At 42.9% G+C, this 24,634-nt stretch overlaps 1 protein-coding gene across 3 annotated transcripts in view; it reads left to right on the top strand.

Annotated features, from left to right (window-relative positions):
- Window positions 1-24,634, top strand: part of pdzrn3b (PDZ domain containing RING finger 3b) — a 441,562-nt gene that overhangs the window by 388,504 nt on the left and 28,424 nt on the right. For all 3 annotated transcript variants that reach the window (XM_034167479.1, XM_034167481.1, XM_034167480.1), the window contains 3 exons: window positions 3,435-3,688; window positions 10,464-10,551; window positions 21,492-21,590. In XM_034167479.1, the coding sequence (XP_034023370.1) occupies window positions 3,435-3,688; window positions 10,464-10,551; window positions 21,492-21,590 (441 nt within the window). The remainder of the gene's footprint in view (window positions 1-3,434; window positions 3,689-10,463; window positions 10,552-21,491; window positions 21,591-24,634) is intronic.

The raw sequence follows: 24,634 nt of genomic DNA, 5'->3' as shown, positions 1-24,634 counted from the left end.
TTTTTTTATAATTTGATCATTGATAATAATATTTGGATATACTGTTGTTTTATTCTTAATAGTGAAATACATGGCTGCTGTTTTTTCCAAGTTTAATGATAGACAGGATTCCTGAAGCCAGGTAGAAACTCTTCCCATGGCTATAGTTAATTTGCTCAGAACCTCAGTCATATTTGTTCCGTGTGTGTATATTATTGTATCATCTGCGTACATTTGTATGCTCACATTGTCACATACTGAAGGTAAATCATCTATATATAAAGAAAATAATACCGGGCCCAAAATTGACCCTTGTGGTAAACCTATATTGCACAGTTTTTGTTATGTGGGCCGCCCGAAGAGGAGGTACTGCTGGCCAACGCCAGAGGGTGCCCTGCCTGTAGTCGGGTTTCAGGCACCAGAGGGCGCAGTCACCACCCAGGAGCCAGGACTACCAGCTGTCAGAAATCATCTCATCATCATCCCATCCCATATAAGACTGGAGGAGACACCACATCTCTGCCGAGATATCAGTTTACCACTCAGGTAAAACTCTCAGCTGTGTCTGTGCTGAACGCACGCACGTATCATTGTCTTTTGAAAACCTTTGCAGGAGTACCAGTTATCTTCAGTCAGCTGGGAGCTGGGTTTTGGACGTAGAAGAGTGATGGACTTCACTCCTCTTTCCAAACCAGAGAAGTAACAGTTGGTCTCTGCACGTTTCTGTGTTTTTGTGTCGGAGGTGGAGATTCTCCCACAAAAGGAACTGAACTGAATTGCTGATTGTTCTGCTGGGTGTGCACACACCCACCGTTAACCTGTCTTCTGTTCCTGCCAGCAGTACCGGATCTGACAGCTGAAGTAGAGGCCACCTGGGGACTCGGGACTTGGCGGCTTCGGTTTGCTGCAGGTCTTCGTTGGCGGCGGAACCTTGTGGGCCCTGGCTCTTCTCTGGATAGGCGTCTCCTACCCTCGGACCTGCCCACACGTCACCTGTTGACTTTTGTAATTGACTGTCTAAAAATAGTATTCGACCTGTTGTGCACATTTGCCACAATAAATTGTATTTATTTGACTACCCATTGACCGTTCATTTGCGCCCCCTGTTGTGGGTCAGTGTCATTACACTTCCCCAACAGTTTTATCTCTGATACTACATTATTAATTCTGACACATTGATTTCGCCCTGATAAATAAGATTTTAACCAACTTATTGTGTTTTCTGATAGTTTGAATCTTTGTAATTTTGAATAGAGAAGTTCATGATTTACGGTATCGAACGCTCTGCGTAAGTCTAAGAAAATTGCTCCAACAACTCCTCCTTTGTCTAAATCTGATTTTATGTTTTCCAAGAGATAGCTACAGGCTGTATCTGTAGAATGGTACTTTCTAAAACCAAACTGCATAGGATGTAACAACGCATTTGATTCTAGATGGTCAGTTATTTGCCTGGACACTACCTTTTCTATGATTTTGGAAAATATTGGAAGAATGCTAATCGGTCTATAATTTTCCATTTCTTGTTTATTACCATATTTGTGTATAGGAATTATTGCTGCAATTTTCATTTTATCTGGAAAAGAATTTTGTTCAGTTGAAAGATTTGTTAACCTTGTTAGTGGTTTGATTAAGTATTCATAATTTTTTTTAATGAGCGCAGAGTCTATTGCTTTTTGAATTTGTCAGAGAAACCAAACTTTTTTTTACCTGAAATTCATTAGTTAAGCATAGGTTCAATTTTGGGTTATCTGTTATTAGTCTTTTTTTGGGATACACTGGAGTGAATTTTTGGCTAAGTTCATATATAGAACTGATAAAATGTGTTAAAATTATTTGCAATACTTACACTATCATTAAAAATTTCATTACAATATTTAATTTGTGTAATTTCACATTTTTGATGATCTTTGCCCATCAATTTATTGAGCGTTTCCCATAAGGCTTTATTATTGCCTTTTGCTTTTATTTTATTTAGAAAAAAATTTGCTTTAGCTTTCCTGAGTTCTGATGTTACTTTCCCTTTAAATACTATGTGATCTGTATTCCGGCCTGATTTAAAAAAAAAATTTAACGCCATATCTCTAATTTTCATCATTTGCCTCAAGGTCTCATTTATCTTTTATTGGTACTGTCTTCCTGTATCTAGACAATATGTCTTGGATTGTACTTATTTGATTTGCCACGTCTTCACAATCAGGTCCTACAATTTTTCCATCCCAGTTAATCAGCCCAAGATAATTTTCCAAAGGTTCTAAGTTTCTTTATGGAATAATATCTACACATTTGACCTTTATTTCTCTATTTTGATTTTTAGTCCTAAATCGGGATAATTTACATGCAACTAATGTAAGATTGTGGTCAGACATTCCAGTTATTAAATTGTATGTTTTAGAGATACGGTCTACTTTATTACTAGGAATTAAATCCAGTAACGTTTGTGATTTATTGGTGATTCGGGTAGGCTTATTGATTAATTGTGACAGTTGATATTTAATGCATATGTCACTCAGTTTCTTTCTTGTTTTTTTGTTCATCCAATTTAAGTTGAAATCCCCCAAAAGGATCATTTCTTTTGCACTATAAATTTTTAACAATTGACCCAGGTCATCATAGAAATCTTCCTTAGCGGACGGTGGTCTGTAGAGGACAAATACAAGAAAAGACATTTCAGGTGATAATGTAAATTTTACACCAATACACTCTAAATTGTTTTCCCGGCCACACAAATGGAAAGGATACAATCTGTGGTTAGATCCATTTTTGTTCTGAAGACCATTCTCACGCTGTGCTGGGCTTTATTTTCGCACCTGTCCGAGATGCACAATAAAAAAAAAATGCTCCCACTTTCCTTCTCAAAATCACGATATCATACCGATACCAATATATATAGTAGTATTATTCACTCAAACACAGACATTGTGCTTTGTTGGAACAGATGTCTGGCTTATTGTAGTAAGTCTCACTGAATCCAGCCTCAGATGGTCGGTGGTCACCCTTCATGAGGTCACAGAGGCTTTAAGTGGTTCAGCTGAACTTAATTAGCCTCTTCACGGTGAGAGGCTGCAGACTTTTGCACAAATTAATCTTCTGAGGTGAACATGCAGAAGCCGGAGGTCAGGTTTATCCTTTGCTGTGGAATTATTTAGCTAAATGAAGGTTGCCGAGGGACCTTGGTGAATTAAAGAGACACTGGTCCTAATTAAGCGCTCACTTGCTTTGGTCTGACTGTGACGGTGAGAAACAGGCTGCAGCGGAAAGAACTCCTCTGTCAAACAGAATATCAGCGCTGAGTTTGAGTGCCCACCCTGCTCAGTGTCACGCCTTTGGAGAGAAGATGATTCCATCAGTCCTGTATTTGATTTGAGTGGTCCTTAAAGCATTGAGAACAAATCGTTACACGCTCTGGTGACGTCTAACGTTCTGTTTGTGTCTGTTTGTGACCTTCTTTCATCTAGGTCAATGGGAAGGACCTTTCCAAAGCCACTCACGACCAGGCGGTGGAGACCTTCCACAATGCCAAGGAGCCCATTATGGTCCAGGTCCTACGGCGGGCCCCGCACCCCAAACTGCTCAGCACCATTACTGACACCCAGGTGTCGGACACTAGCACCCAGACCGACATCACCCTGGAACACATCATGGCCCTGAGCAAGCTGCCTGCCTCTGCACCCACCATGACGGTACTGGAGGAGTACCTGCTGCCAGAGGAGTAAGTACCCCATCACTGCTTCAAGCCTAAAAAAAACAGCTGCTGCCCTCTAGAGGCCACGCTGTGAACAACACCAAGTCCATTGTCAGTGTTCAGTCAGTGTTTTCTTCTGTTTTTCCAGCGTGACTGAAGTGATGATGTGAGACTTTTGTCACATCTTCTTAACTGCACTCACTCCATCAAATATCAAGTTCAGTTAAATGTCATTCCACTGGAGGTCTGAGGTCGTAAGTCCTGCACTGGCCCCGAGGCCCCGTGATCCTGGTGCTTATCCCTGATGAGAGTCCACGATTTCCCCTGGACGGGGGTCCAGTCCAGCACAGATTAGACCCCAGCCTCAGTCAGCGCCCATTTACTGCTGAGTGGACTGGAACCATGCAGATGGTGTCTTTGTTCAAGTACACAGACAGACAGTGTGGAAGGAATCAAACCCAGGTCTACATATGAACAGCACCCCTCCTGATCCGACTGAGTAACGTTTCAGTGTTTAAATTTTATATGCTGGTTTCAGACATGTAAAATTGTTGGCTTCATGTCCAGTGGTTGATGATGTGGCCACGTTAGAAGTTTAGAAGCTTCCACTTTTTTGAAGACTTTACTTCGGGTTTGTCTGTGTGTTTTGTTTAGTTTTTCTCACAAATACTACGTGTGAATTTCTCTGTAAATCGCCAGATGAAGTGTCTTTGTGGACTTCTGAATTCATTCTGTTGCTGCCATCAGGAGGTCCATCATCACTGAGATGAAGCAGTCCTGATTCCTATCTGTCTGATCCTGACTGCTGAGGTTTGCTTCGTCCTCTGTACTTCGGCTCTCAGAGTCGTGTTGAAGAGGTCGTTGTTAATGTTACCACGCGTTGTTTTGGGGGTTTTCTTTCCCGTTTCAGTGCAGTAGCTACAGGGAAGGGACAAAAACCTGGATGTGTTCTTCTCAAACCTGAGTATGCAGCATTAAATTCTATTTTCACTTTGGTATTTTGCAAATTAGAAAATGTACAATCTTGAAGCGTTATGGGTGGAACAGTTGTTTAGTGGTTAGCACTGCTCGATCACAGTGAGAAGATCCTGGGATTGTTTCCCAACTAGTGCCTTCTGTGTGTAGTTTGTGTGGGTTCCCTCTCTGTGCTCCTTCTTCCTCACTCACATCCAGACACACACACTCACGTCCAAATACACAACACACTCACGTCCAGACACACATGCTCATTGACATCCAGACACACAACGCACTCATGTCCAGACACACAACACACTCACGTCCAGACACAAACGCTCACTCACATCCAGATATACACACTCACGTCCAGACACACAACACAGTCACGTCCAGACTCACATGCTCACGTCCAGACACAAACGCTCACTCACATCCAGATATACGAGGTCTGTGAGAAAAGTATCCGACCTTTTTATTTTATGAAAAAAAATATGGATTTGATTCATATGTTTTTACATCAGCCAAGCTTGAACCTTCGTGCGCATGCGTGAGTTTTTTCATGCCTGACGGTTGCATCATTCACCTGTGGGCAGGCTTTGAGTGAGCACTGCTCCACCCCTCTCGTCGTTGTTTCATTGTCAGGAAATGGCGGAATGATTTGGGCTTTTTTTCATCAGAATTTTTTCAGAAACTGTTAGAGACAGGCAGCTGGAAACCATTCGAAAAATTTATCTGGCTTTTGGTGAAAATTTTACAGGCTTCACAGAGAATAAGGAGTGTTACTACAGCTTTAAGGACGGCCCACAATGGCGCACGGCTCGCCGCGCTCCGAGCCGCCATCGAGAGGCAGAAACCACCACATCATTTCTAAACGGATCACTGTGTGGAGCCGGGACCGTCGTGTGCACTTTCTCTGGTTATCACAAGAGCTGGACATCAGCCATTTTCCGGCAGATTTCACTTTTAACAAGAGATTTTGTCATGGAAAGCCGCACGGAGGCTTCGTGTGTCACGACGGATTCGCTGATGGAGCGAGACAAAGGAACACCTCCATTTTGGAGTGTTAGAGGACAAGTTTGGACATGTCTATCTCGGCTTTCAGTGGCTTACCAGTCAAGTGAGTATAAGAGAAATTGTGGAGAGCTGGGCACTCAAAAACGGAGGTGTTCTTTGTCTCGCTCCATCAGCAAATCCGTTGAGACGCGTGAAGCCTCCGCGCGGCTTTCCATGACAAAATCTCTTGTTAAATGTGAAATCTGCCAGAAAATGGCTGATGTCCAGCTCTTGTGATAACCAGAGAAATTGCACACGACGGTCCCGGCTCCACACAGCCATCCGTTTAGAAATGATGTGGTGGTTTCTGCCTCTCGATGGCGGCTCCGAGCCGTGCGCCATTGTGGACCGTCCTTAAAGCTGTAGTAACAGTCCTTATTCTCTGTGAAGTCCGTAAAATTTTCACCAAAAGCCAGATAAATTTTTCGAATGGTTTTCAGCTGCCTGTCTCTAATAGTTTCTGAAAAAATTCTGACGGAAAAAAAGCCCAAATCATTCCGCCATTTCCTCGCAATGAAACAACGACGAGAGGGGTGGAGCAGTGTTCACTCAAAGCCTGCCCACAGGCGAATGACGCAACCGACAGGCGTGGAAAAACTCATGCATGCGCATGAAGGTTCAAGCTTGGCTGATGTAAAAACATATGAATCAAATCCATATATTTTTTGCATAAAATAAAAATGTTGGATACTTTTCTCACAGACCTTGTACACAGTCACGTCCAGACACAAACGCTCACTCACATCCAGACACACAACACAGTCACGTCCAGACACACAACACAGTCACATCCAGACACACAACGCACTCACGTCCAGACACAAACGCTCACTCACGTCCAGACACACAACGCATTCACGTCCAGACACACAACGCACTTACGTCCAGACACACAACGCACTCACGTCCAGACACACAACACAGTCACGTCTAGACACACAACGCAGTCACATCCAGACACACAACGCACTCACGTCCAGACACACAACACACTCACGTCCAGACACACGCACACTCCCGTCCAGACACACAACACACTCCCGTCCAGACACACGCACACTCCCGTCCAGACACACAACACACTCCCGTCCAGACACACAGTCACTCATGTCCAGACACACAACACACTCACGTCCAGACACACACTCACTCACGTTCAGACACAGAACACACTCACGTCCAGACACAAACACACTCACGTCCAGACACACACTCACTCACGTTCAGACACACACTCACTCACGTTCAGACACAGAACACACTCACGTTCAGACACAGAACACACTCACGTCCAGACACACACTCACTCACGTTCAGACACAGAACACACTCACGTCCAGACACAGAACACACTCACGTCCAGACACACACTCACTCACGTTCAGACACAGAACACACTCACGTTCAGACACAGAACACACTCACGTCCAGACACAGAACACACTCACGTCCAGACACACACTCACTCACATTCAGACACAGAACACACTCACGTCCAGACACAGAACACACTCACATCCAGACACACACTCACTCACGTTCAGACACAGAACACACTCACGTTCAGACACAGAACACACTCACGTCCAGACACAGAACACAACCGACAGGCGTGGAAAAACTCATGCATGCGCATGAAGGTTCAAGCTTGCCTGATGTAAAAACATATGAATCAAATCCATATATTTTTTGCATAAAATAAAAATGTTGGATACTTTTCTCACAGACCTTGTACACAGTCACGTCCAGACACAAACGCTCACTCACATCCAGACACACAACACAGTCACGTCCAGACACACAACACAGTCACGTCCAGACACACAACGCACTCACGTCCAGACACAAACGCTCACTCACGTCCAGACACACAACGCATTCACGTCCAGACACACAACGCACTTACGTCCAGACACACAACGCACTCACGTCCAGACACACAACACAGTCACGTCCAGACACACAACGCAGTCACATCCAGACACACAACGCACTCACGTCCAGACACACAACACACTCACGTCCAGACATATGCACACTCCCGTCCAGACACACAACACAGTCACGTCCAGACACACAACACACTCCCGTCCAGACACACGCACACTCCCGTCCAGGTCACACAACACACTCACGTCCAGACACACACTCACTCACGTTCAGACACACACTCACTCACGTTCAGACACAGAACACACTCACGTCCAGACACAAACACACTCACGTCCAGACACACACTCACTCACGTCCAGACACACACTCACTCACGTTCAGACACAGAACACACTCACGTCCAGACACAGAACACACTCACGTCCAGACACACACTCACTCACGTTCAGACACAGAACACACTCACGTTCAGACATAGAACACACTCACGTCCAGACACACACTCACTCACATTCAGACACAGAACACACTCACGTCCAGACACAGAACACACTCACGTCCAGACACACACTCACTCACGTTCAGACACAGAACACACTCACGTCCAGACACAGAACACACTCACGTCCAGACACACACTCACTCACATTCAGACACAGAACACACTCACGTCCAGACACAAACACACTCACGTCCAGACACACACTCACTCACGTCCAGACACACACTCACTCACGTTCAGACACAGAACACACTCACGTCCAGACACAGAACACACTCACGTCCAGACACACACTCACTCACGTTCAGACACAGAACACACTCACGTTCAGACACAGAACACACTCACGTCCAGACACAGAACACACTCACGTCCAGACACACACTCACTCACATTCAGACACAGAACACACTCACGTCCAGACACAGAACACACTCACATCCAGACACACACTCACTCACGTTCAGACACAGAACACACTCACGTTCAGACACAGAACACACTCACGTCCAGACACAGAACACAACCGACAGGCGTGGAAAAACTCATGCATGCGCATGAAGGTTCAAGCTTGCCTGATGTAAAAACATATGAATCAAATCCATATATTTTTTGCATAAAATAAAAATGTTGGATACTTTTCTCACAGACCTTGTACACAGTCACGTCCAGACACAAACGCTCACTCACATCCAGACACACAACACAGTCACGTCCAGACACACAACACAGTCACGTCCAGACACACAACGCACTCACGTCCAGACACAAACGCTCACTCACGTCCAGACACACAACGCATTCACGTCCAGACACACAACGCACTTACGTCCAGACACACAACGCACTCACGTCCAGACACACAACACAGTCACGTCCAGACACACAACGCAGTCACATCCAGACACACAACGCACTCACGTCCAGACACACAACACACTCACGTCCAGACACATGCACACTCCCGTCCAGACACACAACACAGTCACGTCCAGACACACAACACACTCCCGTCCAGACACACGCACACTCCCGTCCAGGTCACACAACACACTCACGTCCAGACACACACTCACTCACGTTCAGACACACACTCACTCACGTTCAGACACAGAACACACTCACGTCCAGACACAAACACACTCACGTCCAGACACACACTCACTCACGTCCAGACACACACTCACTCACGTTCAGACACAGAACACACTCACGTCCAGACACAGAACACACTCACGTCCAGACACACACTCACTCACGTTCAGACACAGAACACACTCACGTTCAGACACAGAACACACTCACGTCCAGACACACACTCACTCACATTCAGACACAGAACACACTCACGTCCAGACACAGAACACACTCACGTCCAGACACACACTCACTCACGTTCAGACACAGAACACACTCACGTCCAGACACAGAACACACTCACGTCCAGACACACACTCACTCACATTCAGACACAGAACACACTCACGTTCAGACACAGAACACACTCACGTCCAGACACAGAACACACTCACGTCCAGACACACACTCACTCACGTTCAGACACAGAACACACTCACGTTCAGACACAGAACACACTCACGTCCAGACACAGAACACACTCACGTCCAGACACACACACACTCTCACCTCCAGACACACACACTTTCACTGCTGCCAAGAGCTTATTATTCTCAAGAAAGTTCATTTTGGAGAGGAGCACTATTGGAAGTTTGGATGTCAAACCTCCGTCATGTGGAAAAGGTCACACACAAGGCGTCCTTTGAAGCTAACAGTTAATTAAGTCTGTGACGCCTTATCGTCCCATACAGAGCTCTGACACTGTGTGTGTGTGTGTGTGTGTGTGTGTGTGTGTGTGCACTCTCTTGAGCCTGCAGAGCTTCATTTTTCTCTGTGCATCAGAAGCAGCCGCCGTTAATGACTAATCATGATTCCTGTAATTGATTTTGAGTTAAACTGCTAACGTTAATTTGTGATTGGCCTCGAGGTCTCGTTGCGGTCGCTCTGATTCAGGCCTGACCTCTGAGATCTTAATACGTCTTTCTGTTTCTAATTTAACTTTTAATTCTGGGCAGCAAGTAACTAACTGACGCATGCGTGCGTGTGTGCGTGCTGAAAATAACTGAAACATGAGCTAAACTTTACCACTCTTGGTCAGAAAATTTTTCCAAATGATTAACTTTTGGAGCAGTTGAGTCAACGGTCATGATCAACAAAAATATCCACCAAAAAAGACATTTTCCAGAACCAACAGAGAAGCGAGTCAGTGTATGTGTGTGTGTGTGTGTGTGTGTGTGTGGGCAGGGTACACAGCGCCCCTCTTCTTTTGTTTTTGGCAGAAATCCTCATTAAAATCCATCTTGTCTCTGTTCTCAGGCGTCCTCCAGGACACGCCTACTTCGACCCGGCTGATTTCCTCGAGGGCCTGCAGCAGGACATGGAGAGAGACGAACTGGAGTACGAGGTGAAACTCTTTGGTCTTTCAGATGCAGATGGACCTTTGGGACATCTTTCTACTGCTGCTGCTCCGTCATCTGACCTGTGTCTCCGCCGTCAGTTATTGATGTCTTGCTCTGTCCTCGTGCAGACAGGAGTTGAGGTGCTGGTTTGTTCCAGCAGATGCATGACGGTGACATCATTACTTATATGTGACAGGGACGAATACGTCTTTGTTACAGACGATGCTCAGCGGACAGTTAGATGATGCACTTTAACAATGGCTGGACAGATCAAGAGCTCGTGGCAAGCTCATTAAGTGACCTCTGCTGACCCCCAAAGGCCAAAGTGTCAGCTGCGACTGCTGGATTTGATTGACAGACCGTGAAAGGGAAGCTCAGGGTGACACAGCTCTGCCCTCTTTGTCCTTGCAGAAATGGAATGACACACATTCACTCACTCTCCGTTTGGATCAGATCATCAAACGTACGCGTGTTTCAGAGAACGCTCACCGCTGTAGCTGTACAGATGCACACCTGCGGAAACATTTTATGGGCAGAAAATATAGTTTTGAAAAGTGAAAAAAACAAAATTACTATTTTTTAAACATAAAAGGAACAAAGAACACAGTTTTACAAAAACGTGACCCGACCAAACCAAGCTAAGTTCTTGGTGCTGTCATTATGTAACGTTTGTCCAGTTATCCACAGTACTGGACTTTATTGACAGTAAAGTTAACGCAATGCTAAAATACAACGCAATATAAAATACAATATAATGCAATGCTAAAATACCCTCGGGCATATGAGCATTGTGTTTGTAATTTTCAGTTGTTTAATTAATTATTAAGATCCTGTTGTCTTACGTACAATTTGTACATAATTCAAATCAAATCAGCATTTGTTCATGTTGTGCAAATCAAGGAATATTTGTAGTTCACCCTCTGTGCATTTGCAGTTATTAATGAGACAAATTTAACTCCATAGGAAGTTAGCTTTGAGTTAGCGAAAGTTAGCGTGCAAGCTAGCATCCAAAAATGTCTTGTAAATGACTAGAGGTGTTATAAGGGTACAAAAACAGCATTTTCAGTTTTAGAAGTGTTTACTTCTCGCTTGCTTTTACATAATATATGAGAAACATGTATATAAACACACAAAACAAAGAGTTTTTGAAGAGACTAGCGACTGACGTCACGGTGCAGCTCTACTCTGACTGGCTGTCACCCGCGTCACTCAAAACAAAAGGGATCAGATTGAAATAGAATGTGACATTTTAACCACTTAAAAGACATCAAGGTTTGCCACCTTTGAACTTGTCCAGTGTTCCCTGTGAATTGGCAGTAATAGGACTGAACTTTTGCTAAACACAGACAGATGGACGAAAAGCCTTCGAAATACCCGGTGACCATATTTGATGGCTTTTTGAATATGACTTTTTGAGTGTTGAGCAAGAATTTTTGCTGAGTCACAAATATTTTCTTCTTATCTTGTAAATATTCCTGGCAGAAGGCAAGTTACATTATGGGTTGATTTTGGATTTTATCAGTACTAGTACTCATGCCAGTACTTATTGTGGATTAGGGATGGGTATCGTTAACGTTAAGATCGTTAAGGTGCCAAGTGTCCTGAGACACTGAGGCCTCTACTGGTGGTTGGCTCTCACTGCGGTATTGTATCACTTCCTGTTCCGGAGCACAGCGGTGTTTTTCTGTATCTGTTAGCTGTTTAATCTGCGCAGTTAGATTGATCTAGTTATCTAGATTACGATTTGTTTCCCAGTGTAATCTTTACGTGCCTTAACTAAAGCACTCCTTCTGCTGAATCACCTCTAAATTATTTACACATTATTCACTTTGCGTGTTTTTAGGAATCCGCTAGCTTAGCGTAGCTACTAGCTCTTAGCCGATTTAGCATGGCGGCTTCTCCTGTCTCTCCCGCACTTTTCTGCTCTGGGTGTGAAATGTTTAGTTATTCCTCGGCCTCCTTTAGCAGTAACGGTACTTGTAATAAGTGTAGCTTATTCGTAGCTTTGGAGGCCAGGCTGGGCGAATTGGAGACTCGGCTCCGCACCGTGGAAAATTCTACAGCTAGCCAGGCCCCTGTAGTCGTTGCGGACCAAGGTAGCTTAGCCGCCGTTAGTTACCCCCTGGCAGATCCCGAGCAGCCAGGAAAGCAGGCTGACTGGGTGACTGTGAGGAGGAAGCGTAGCCCTAAACAGAAGCCCCGTGTACACCGCCAACCCGTTCACATTTCTAACCATTTTTCCCCACTCAGCGACACACCCGCCGAGGATCAAACTCTGGTTATTGGCGACTCTGTTTTGAGAAATGTGAAGTTAGCGACACCAGCAACCATAGTCAGTTGTCTTCCAGGGGCCAGAGCAGGCGACATCGAAGGAAATTTGAAACTGCTGGCTAAGGCTAAGCAGAAATTTGGTAAGATTGTAATTCACGTCGGCAGTAATGACACCTGGTTACGCCAATCGGAGGTCACTAAAATGAACATTGAATCGGTGTGTAACTTTGCAAAAACAATGTCGGACTCTGTAGTTTTCTCTGGGCCCCTCCCCAATCGGACCGGGAGTGACATGTTTAGCCGCATGTTCTCCTTGAATTGCTGGTTGTATGAGTGGTGTCCAAAAAATGAGGTGGGCTTCATAGATAATTGGCAAAGCTTCTGGGGAAAACCTGGTCTTGTTAGGAGAGACGGCATCCATCCCACTTTGGATGGAGCAGCTCTCATTTCTAGAAATCTGGCCAATTTTCTTAAATCCTCCAAACCGTGACTATCCAGGGTTGGGACCAGGAAGCAGAGTTGTAGTCTTACACACCTCTCTGCAGCTTCTCTCCCCCTGCCATCCCCTCATTACCCCATCCCCGTAGAGATGGTGCCTGCTCCCAGACCACCAATAACCAGTAAAACTCTATTTAAGCATAAAAATTCAAAAAGAAAAAATAATATAGCACCTTCAACTGCACCACAGACTAAAACAGTTAAATGTGGTCTATTAAACATTAGGTCTCTCTCTTCTAAGTCCCTGTTAGTAAATGATATAATAATTGATCAACATATTGATTTATTCTGCCTTACAGAAACCTGGTTACAGCAGGATAATTATGTTAGTTTAAATGAGTCAACACCCCCGAGTCACACTAACTGCCAGAACGCTCGTAGCACGGGCAGAGGTGGAGGATTAGCAGCAATCTTCCATTCCAGTTTATTAATTAATCCAAAACCCAGACAGAGCTTTAATTCATTTGAAAGCTTGACTCTTAGTCTTGTCCATTCAAATTAGAAGTCCCAAAAACCAGTTTTATTTGTTATTATCTATCGTCCACCTGGTTGTTACTGTGAGTTTCTCTGTGAATTTTCAGACCTTTTGTCTGACTTAGTGCTTAGCTCAGATAAGATAATTATAGTGGGCGATTTTAACATCCACACAGATGCTGAGAATGACAGCCTCAACACTGCATTTAATCTATTATTAGACTCAATTGGCTTTGCTCAAAATGTAAATGAGTCCACCCACCACTTTAATCATATCTTAGATCCTTAGAAACTCCCTTCTGTCTGATCATTTCTTAATAACATTTACATTTGCTCTGATGGACTACCCAGCAGTGAGGAATAAGTTTCATTACACTAGAAGTCTTTGAGAAAGCGCTGTAACTAGGTTTAAGGATATGATTCCGTCTTTATGTTCTCCAATGCCATATACCAACACAGTGCAGAGTAGCTACCTAAACTCTGTGAGTGAGATAGAGTATCTCGTCAGTAGTTTTACATCCTCATTGAAGACAACTTTGGATGCTGTAGCTCCTCTGAAAAAGAGAGCCTTAAATCAGAAGTGCCTGACTCCGTGGTATAACTCACAAACTCGCAGCTTAAAGCAGATAACCCATAAGTTGGAGAGGAAATGGCGTCTCACTAATTTAGAAGATCTTCAATTAGCCTGGAAAAAGAGTCTGTTGCTCTATAAAAAAGCCCTCCGTAAAGCTAGGACATCTTACTACTCATCACTAATTGAAGAAAATAAGAACAACCCCAGGTTTCTTTTCAGCACTGTAGCCAGGCTGACAAAGAGTCAGAGCTCTATTGAGCCGAGTATTCCTTTAACTTTAACTAGTAATGACTTCATGACTTTCTTTGCTAATAAAATTTTAACTATTAGAGAAAAAATTACTCATAACCATCCCAAAGACATATCGTTATCTTTGGCTGCTTTCAGTGATGCCGGTATTCGGTTAGACTCTTTCTCTCCGATTGTTCTGTCTGAGTTATTTTCATTAGTTACTTCCTCCAAACCATCAACATGTCTATTAGACCCCATTCCTACCAGGCTGCTCAAGGAAGCCCTACCATTAATTAATGCTTCGATCTTAAATATGATCAATCTATCTTTATTAGTTGGCTATGTACCACAGGCTTTTAAGATGGCAGTAATTAAACCATTACTTAAAAAGCCCTCACTTGACCCAGCTATCTTAGCTAATTATAGGCCAATCTCCAACCTTCCTTTTCTCTCAGAAATTCTTGAAAGGGTAGTTGTAAAAGAGCTAACTGCTCATCTGCAGAGGAATGGTCTATTTGAAGAGTTTCAGTCAGGTTTTAGAATTCATCATAGTACAGAAACAGCATTAGTGAAGGTTACAAATGATCTTCTTATGGCCTCAGACAGTGGACTCATCTCTGTGCTTGTTCTGTTAGACCTCAGTGCCACTTTTGATACTGTTGACCATAAAATGTTATTACAGAGATTAGAGCATGCCATAGGTTTTAAAGGCACTGCGCTGCGGTGGTTTGAATCATATTTATCTAATAGATTACAATTTGTTCATGTAAATGGGAAATCTTCTTCACAGACTAAGGTTAATTATGGAGTTCCACAAGGTTCTGTGCTAGGACCAATTTTATTCACTTTATACATGTTTCCCTTAGGCAGTATTATTAGACAGCATTGCTTGAATTTTCATTGTTACGCAGATGATACCCAGCTTTATCTATCCATGAAGCCAGAGGACACACACCAATTAGCTAAACTGCTGGATTGTCTTACAGACATAAAGACATGGATGACCTCTAATTTCCTGCTTTTAAACTCAGATAAAACTGAAGTTATTGTACTTGGCCCCACAAATCTTAGAAACATGGTGTCTAACCAGATCCTTACTCTGGATGGCATTACCCTGACCTCTAGTAATACTGTGAGAAATCTTGGAGTCATTTTTGATCAGGATATGTCATTCAATGCGCATATTAAACAAATATGTAGGACTGCTTTTTTGCATTTGCGCAATATCTCTAAAATTAGAAAGGTCTTGTATCAGAGTGATGCTGAAAAACTAATTCATGCATTTATTTCCTCTAGGCTGGACTATTGTAATTCATTATTATCAGGTTGTCCTAAAAGTTCCCTGAAAAGTCTTCAGTTAATTCAAAATGCTGCAGCTAGAGTACTGACGGGGACTAGAAGGAGAGAGCATATCTCACCCATATTGGCCTCTCTTCATTGGCTTCCTGTTAATTCTAGAATAGAATTTAAAATTCTTCTTCTTACTTATAAGGTTTTGAATAATCAGGTCCCATCTTATCTTAGGGACCTCATAGTACCATATCACCCCAATAGAGCGCTTCGCTCTCAGACTTGAGGCTTACTTGTAGTTCCTAAGGTTTGTAAGAGTAGAATGGGAGGCAGAGCCTTCAGCTTTCAGGCTCCTCTCCTCTGGAACCAGCTCCCAATTCGGATCAGGGAGACAGACACCCTCTCTACTTTTAAGATTACGCTTAAAACTTTCCTTTTTGCTAAAGCTTATAGTTAGGGCTGGATCAGGTGACCCTGAACCATCCCTTATTTATGCTGCTATAGACTTAGACTGCTGGGGGGTTCCCATGATGCACTGAGTGTTTCTTTCTCTTTTTGCTCTGTATGCACCACTCTGTATTTAATCATTATTGATTGATCTCTGCTCCCCTCCACAGCATGTCTTTTTCCTGGTTCTCTCCCTCAGCCCAAACCAGTCCCAGCAGAGGACTGCCCCTCCCTGAGCCTGGTTCTGCTGGAGGTTTCTTCCTGTTAAAAGGGAGTTTTTCCTTCCCATTGTCACCAAGTGCTTGCTCACAGGGGGTCGTTTTGACCGTTGGGGTTTTTCCGTAATTATTGTATGGCCTTGCCTTACAATATAAAGCGCCTTGGGGCAACTGTTTGTTGTGATTTGGCGCTATATAAATAAAATTGATTTGATTTGATTTTATCGATATCGATACCATTATCGATCCAATTCCTTATCGATTCCCTTAAGGATACCTCTTGTGATTTTTTTGTGTACTAAAAGTAGGCTTTACAGGTTTTCTATGTCAGCGGGTCAAAGAGCTTTTTCTTATTGTGCACCCGCTCTGTGGAATGGTCTTCCTGCGACCGTGAGGCAGTCAGTGTCCATGGACATTTTTAAGTCAAGACTTAAAGCCTATTTTTATTCTCTTTCTTATGAATAGTTTTTTTTTTGTTAATCTGTTTTATTCTTTTACTTCTGTTTTTAATTATGTATTTGAATTTTTTTATTTTTTATTTATTTATTTTAGTTTTTTATGTTGAACTGTTCTGTGTGAGGCACCTTGAGACAGCTTTTGTTGTAATTTTGCGCTTTGTAAGATGATTAAATTGAAATTGAATTGAAACTGAACAACATTTTATTGAGTCTTAAAGTAAATAAATGTGAAATTGGTTACTGGATCCTTAAACCCTGGGCATAATAAACTCTACATGGTGGATCCTTGATCTCTGGACACAGCTTTTGAAAATTTAAGCTAAAAATTGGCCATTCTAGGGGTACCCAAAGGGGAAAAGCCAGGTACGACAGCCCAAGTCCCTTCATCATGTACAGAAGGCTGGGGAAGTTTGTTGAGTGGGCAATCTCATTCTGGGTTAGCCAGTACATGGCCCTCAGTGAGGCAATCCGTGGACATTTTTAAGTCAAGACTTAAAACCTATTTTTATTCTCTTTCTTAGGAGTTGTTTTTATTTTATGTTTTATTCTTTTACTTCTGTTTTTAATTAGGTATTTTAATTTTTTAATTTTTATTTATTTATTTTAATTTTTTATGTTGAACTGTTCTGTGTGAGGCACCTTGAGATGGCTTTTGTTGTAATTTGGCGCTTTGTAAGCTGATTAAATTGAAATTGAACAACATTTTATTGAGTCTTAAAGTAAATAAATATGAAATTGGTTACTGGATACTTAAACTCTGGACATAATAAACTCTACATGGTGGATCCTTGATCTCTGGACATAAATAGAAATAAAATCTGTTAGTTTTTGTCAAAAGCATTTCCTTTCAGACATTATTATTGGCATGAATGTATTTCCATATCTGAGCTGAGCTCTTACAGCTGATGTGCTGCACGTCAAGTTTATAAAGAATGCCGGACGTCTCATTTTGGGAGGAAAAAAAACGTTTTAGTCGACTGTAGTTTATTGTCTGTATTGCAATGCTTGTAAGAGGTGTAATTTTATTTAAAGCGGCAATTTGTTTTGAAGTTATTAATTCCGAGCAGACTCTGTCTCAGCAGAGAGCCGCGCAGCGTTTGAAGCTGTGACAACGGAACAGAGGATGATTCTCGTTTGTTGACTGCAACAAGACAAGAGTCCCAGATAGTGACTTTAATCCACACAAAAATGACTAATGATATTTTAATGGCTTTGAGAGGGGTTAAGAAGTGGACTTACCGCTTTTGAAGAGCAGTGAATCAAAGAGCCATGAGCCATTGAATCAATTCACGCTTCAAACTGGAGTCGCGCTGCAGAAACGGTTGATTACACAGTCCAAAATAAGCGTAACGGTCCAAAATTATATCGTAACGGGCCATAACACAAGTTTGTGCTAGCTAGAACCCTGCATAGGGTGTGAGGTGGGGTACACCCTGGACAGGACGCTAGTCTGTCACAGGGCCACAAACAAATTCACACCCGAATGCACACCTACGGACAATTTAAATTAAATTGTCTTTGGATGATGGAGGAAGCCGGCGCACCCAGAGAGACTCCACACAGACACGGGTTCAACATGCAAACTCCACACACAAAGGCTGCAGGTAGAACTCGAACCCATGACCTTCTCTCTATGAGGCAACAGTGCTAACCACTAATCCACGTGCTGCCCACCACTGAAGACGCCTGGCAGCCCAAAAAGAAACGTTCAAGTGCCTCAAAGACTTACTGTAAAGAAAGGAGAAAAGGATTGTTAGTTTGGTGTGTTTGGGTTTGCAAAACATTGTTTGTTTTTTTAAGGGGGGAGATGTGTGGTTATGTGTTGTGAACTAGGGTTACCCACAATGCTTAGGAGCCATAAGCCAAAATGTCATCAGTAAACTTTCAGTGAAACTCACGTTGAGTGTCTCCGAGCCCCATTATATGCACTATCGAACAAAACAGGTATCATGAAATTTGGGATGACGGGGGGGCAGTTGATGTTTGGGTTATGGTAAAAAATAGTGACTGAATCTTGACCGCTGTTGTGGGCTGTCTGTTCAGGGGTTATGTGTTTTTGTCCTGTGTCCGCAGGTTTTGTGTTTTCTCCTGTCGGTTTTGGGGAAGGTTTTTTTTTTGTTTTGTTTTGTTTTTTTGAGCTGTCAGGGGGCCAGCTCTTGGGGGGAGGGAGCTGTTGTGCGGCTGTCTGTTCAGGGGTTTTTTTGTGTGTGTTTTTGTGCAGTGTCTTGTGGCTGTTCTGTCTTTGTGTGTGTGCATGGGCACTTTCAGGTGCCTTTGTGTCTGATCGGTCATGTGCGCCTCTGTTTCGCCTGCTTCTGCTCTGTGTGTGTGTGTGTGTGTGTGTGTGTGTGTGTGTGTGTGTGTGTGTGTGTGTGTGTGTGTGTGTGTGTGTGTGTGTGTGTGTGTGTGTATGGGCGTACCTCTGTGGTCAAGTCGTGTGTGTGTGTGTGTGTGTGTGTGTGTGTGTGTGTGTGTGTGTGTGTGTGTGTGTGTGTGTGTGTGTGTGTGTGTGTGTGTGTATGGGCGTACCTCTGTGGTCAAGTCGTGTGTGTGTGTGTGTGTGTGTGTGTGTGTGTGTGTGTGTGTGTGTGTGTGTGTGTGTGTGTGTGTGTTGGCCCCTCCCTCTTGTGTAGTCAGTCTCATGTCTGTGCTTGTTCTGTCACCTGTGTGTACGACTTTGTGAGTGTCTGTTCTAGTGTGTGTGTGACCATGTGGCTACCTTCCCGCCTCCCGAGTCCTGTGTGTGTGTATGAGTCATTCTAGTGGTCCTTTATGTTTGTGCATCCTGCACGTTCCTCCGTCTGTGTCTGACGTCTAGTTGTTTATGTTCCGTGTGTTGTGATTGTGTCTGAGTCACAGTCAGTTTATTCCTTGTTTTTGTTTGATTGTGTCACAGTTTGGTTCTGATTTTCTTGTCATTGTTATCTATGATGTTACTCCTTATTTTTGAATTGTTCATCTCCATGGTTGTCGTTGACAGTGTTGGCAAAGTAACTTTGAAAAGTTACTTCATTAGTTACTTTATACAGTTTATATTTTACAGTTACTTCATTAGCAGCTGCGGACAACTTGTCGGCAGCTCCTGAAAGTAACTAATAAAGTAACTCATAATCTAACTTGGTTATTTTTAAGTTTTAGTACTCAGCAAAGTAACTATTAGTTACTTTGCTGATTGCTCAATCTTAAGAGTAACCAAGTTAGATTACTAGTTACCTTATTAGTTACATTACTTATTAATTGCAAGTTTTTGGCAGATTCTAATAAAGTAATTGCATAAAACTGCTAATTAAATAACTGCATAAAGTAACTGTATAAAGCAACTAAAAAGTAGTTTGTCAAAGTTACTTTCACAACACTGGTCGTTGAGTTCCATATGTTTATTTCTCTTTGTCTGCAGTGTTGATTTGAGGTTGTTTATTTTTTTCCCCACTCACCTGTTGTTGTCCGGTTCTTGATCGACCTCCGGTTATTGTCAGGTTAATTATTTGTCTCCCAGTTTGTGAGTATTTATTGTCTCATCTCCCTCTGTGGTGTTTTGTATTTTTGTTCATCACACCTGAGTCCCTCACTGTTGGTTCCCATCATCTTAGTAGTTTGCATCATGTGTTCACTTTGGATGATTTAAACCACTTTGATGATTGCATTATGTTCTGGACTCCTGTCTGACGGCTTGTGGGGTTCGACTTCTCTTTGTTCCTGGCACCCCAACATAACAACCGCGTCATGAGAACTAGTTTCTCTTGCAGAAAAATGTTTCGATAACTCATTCCAGTTGTCATGCTGGTGAGATTAAAAAGAGTCAAACAAATTGTAGCTGAAATTCACAAAGAAAAACAGTGATTAGGTTGGAGTGAACTATATATGCGGTCATATGTTTAATTTGGGATTCTGAATCCAGAAGGACGAGAAACCTGAACTTGACTTGTACCCAAAGACTTGGGGTTGCCCTCATTTTCTGGTGGTACTTGTATCTTTGTATCTGTGACGTTACCTGACAAACAGGCGTGCAGTCTGCCAAGTCACCTGTCAGGCCTGTGAGAGATCTGTGGTTATGATCGATCTGAGATCAGCTACGTTATTAGGACAAAAATACACAATATAAGCCGACACATTCTCATACCCAAGGGGTCACATTGTGAGACAAAACTGTTTTTGTGGTTGTTGTTGTTGTTTTTGACTGAATGCCTGTACATGATGAGTTGTGTCACCCTTACGCAGGGAAACGCTGACCCTAACCTTTACCGTGACCTGACCAGAACCTGAACATAGATGAACGGTTCCTGATGGCACAGATTCTGTCTCTTATTGGAAAGAAATGACATGGCTGTTGATGAACGTTTCCCCGTGCGTCACTAAATGACCTGAAGGGGCGTTGATCAAGCGTAACTATGTGACGAGTTGGGAACGAGAATGCGTAGATATACATAATGATGGAAAGTATTTCATTTGCAGATGACATCACTTTGTGTACTTTTTCTCAACAGGAAGTGGATTTGTACCGAGCGAATGTCCAGGACAAGCTGGGCTTGACGATCTGTTACCGCACCGACGATGAGGACGAAGCTGGGATCTACATCAGTGAGGTACTGCCACCCAATTACTACGAAACATCTTCTTCAGATTAGCACCGCAGCGTGTTCGAATTCAGTCAGTCAACCTGTGGCGCCCAGGAAGCAGTTTACATCCAGATCCAGTGAAAAGTGACTTGCAGCTATCTTACACAGAGAGCCTGGATTTTAGAGGCTCAGAGGTCACTGCACTCTCTGGCTGCGCCGCGGATCTGTGGTCCACTGTGTTAGTGGTTTCAAGTGTGACATTTCCACGGCTGGTGTGAGACAGGAGTGACACCCGTCAGTAAAACAAGCCATCATTTGGTTGGAAACTCAAAGGGAATCCATCAGATGTGACGTGGCCAAATCAAGAAACAAGTGTTCTGGACAACAGAAGAGCTGATGTCCATCTTCAAAACACCACGTCAAGAAGATCCAAAACACCCCGTAGGATTAAATGTTTCTGACTCAGTGACAAGAATCTAAAACAAAGTCTGGAGCCTCAGTCAGCCTCAAAAACATGGAGCAAAAACAAAATATCTGCTTGTTTTTTCCTGCCTGATGCACGTCCTCTAAATCACCATCCTTTTATGTCCATGTGGACATGTTGATCTAAAAGTGAGGTGTGGTCGGTCCCAGAGCTGGCACGCTTCTGTGATGTGGTGCCACAAAGCGTTCGCTCCATCAGCCACCAACATCATGGTCTAAATTCAAACGCAGTGTGTTTGTGGTAGACGGTCCAATATTTGGACACGCTTTACAAACACATAAATAAACATTCCTCAGTATACTTTTACTTGTACTACTTGTACTATTTCAATAATTCTTGAGAATAAATTGGCCCATTTATTACATGCAAAAGTATACTTGTAAGTATATTTTTAGTGTCAGAGTAGTTTGAGTACACAACTGGTTTAATTTCATAGTGCGAGTGACCTATACATAAGTAAACTTATGAGTAGCAGTTATTTACAGTAAAACACATATAATGGATTCAGGTGGACCAGCGAATTTTGTCTGATATAATCTAAATCCAAAAAAACGGACAAAATCTGATATACACACACACACACATATATATATATATATATATATATATATATATATATATATATATATATATATATATATATATATATATATATATATATCTCAAACTGACAAAATCCATTATATGCATGTAACCGATTAGTTACAGTCACGAGGCAGCAAATGATCTACAGGAAACCCCCAGCTCCAATTAGGATTATGTATTTCCTTGATTAAATGCCTGACCATGAACCGGGGCCTGCCTCATTTTATGTGCCATAATAGGCAGAGTGGTGACATGACGAGTCAAAAAAAAAAAAAACAGTCACGTGACTCATTGTTCCATCTTGGTTCCAAAATAGTGTTCGCTGTTAATCTATCTGCATGTAAATCCAGCTATTTAATTTATTTATTCGCTGAAAATGCCGGGTTGTTGTGCATTTGGATGCACAAATAGACACAAGGTCTTCCAGATGTACAGATTCCCTTCAGATCTGAACAGAAGAAACATTTGGGAAAATAAAGTCAGCCGTGTGGGATGGAAGCGACTTCATCGTCAAAGTTTTGAGAGGTAAATTTATTGTTCAGTCCCATGTACAGTAAAACTCACCTAAACAGTCATCGTATAAACTAGATATTCGCAGTCACCGGACAAAAAAGTCCCAAAGTTTTTGTATTGTTTTCCATGTAATAAACACCGTATATAATGGACTTTGTACAACGGATTTTCGCTCGCATTGGATAAAATGTCCCGTCCGATCTCAATGTATTTCCATTAAAAACCCAGAGCAGTCTGGATGTGCACAGTAACAGAGGTACAAATTAAAGTTCAGCGCTCCGACATTTACCGATTTGAGGAAAGTGGGACCAGAGTCATTTCTGGGATTAAAAGACAGGCCATTTATTTTTTTCACACCGTGTTCAGACTGAAGCCTGACGTGCAGCTGTTAAATCAGACACAAAAGGCTGTGATTTGACACTTTTCTGCTTTGACTCTTTTGTCTCCCATCATATTTTAATAGTTTTTACAGTGCGCACGCTGGTTAAAAATGGATCACACAAGTCTGCACATTTACAGCACGAAGTCAGTAAAAGAGGAAATTGTTCAGCTTACCTTTGAATTGGAGGTGATGATTGTAGAAAGAAAAGTTTGTTGAGGGTCAAATTAGTCCAGAATAAAGCATAATCCAGAGACTTTAAAACTGTCACTCACGTCATTGCATGACACGGAGTTACAGAGCAGCAGCTGCATAAATCAGGCTTTAAATTAATTAAATAAATCATAAATTGTAAATTTATGCAACTTTGATAGCTTAACTATTTTTATATTTATTTTGATAGGACCTGTACCTGGTTGTGTTGCTGTATGTGGTTAAATGATTTTAAAAAATGTTGAAAACATAAAAGGTTCACTCAGTAGTTCAGCGCAGTTGGAACCAAAATGGCGCCATGTTCTGAGTTGACGCCACTCACTCAATTAAGGCACACTGGCCTCATTTAATGGGTGGGTCAAAACTTGACCCCTGCCTTAAGGCCCCTTCACAGATAACACGATTGAAGTCAACTGGCACATGAAGGAGGAATTGGAGCCGCCTCAAACTCCTCATAGAACTGTCACCACAACCATTCACGCAGACCAGCAGCCGAAAGACAGCGCGTGCCCATTCGACTCCGCCTCTCGGCAGGTGTCGGCTAAATTCCAGGTGCCACACATGAACATCTAACACCACTTGCTGGACACTTAGAAAAGGCAAGGCTATTTGCACTGCTGGTATGATAGTGGCGTGCAGATGACCACATTTGAGCTGTCTATGAAAACTGTCTAAGTGCAACACGAGTGTGTTACGTTACTAAGCAACACATAGTATGTCAAGCAAGTGCTCCCCCAACACGTGGCGTGCGTGTGTCGCCCCCCACCCTCCCCCGCAACACATGTGGCACACGTGTGTGTTGCACGCCCCGCCCTCCCCCGCAACACATGTGGCACGCGTGTGTGTCGCACGCCCGGCCCTCCCCCTCTTCCCATGTGGCGTGCAGGGGGTTGGCAC

This window comes from Thalassophryne amazonica, chromosome 3 (assembly GCF_902500255.1).
Source record: "Thalassophryne amazonica chromosome 3, fThaAma1.1, whole genome shotgun sequence".
Lineage (NCBI taxonomy): Eukaryota > Metazoa > Chordata > Actinopteri > Batrachoidiformes > Batrachoididae > Thalassophryne > Thalassophryne amazonica.
The sequence above is the reverse complement of the archived record's forward strand: the minus strand, read 5'-3'. Positions and strand labels throughout refer to the sequence as shown.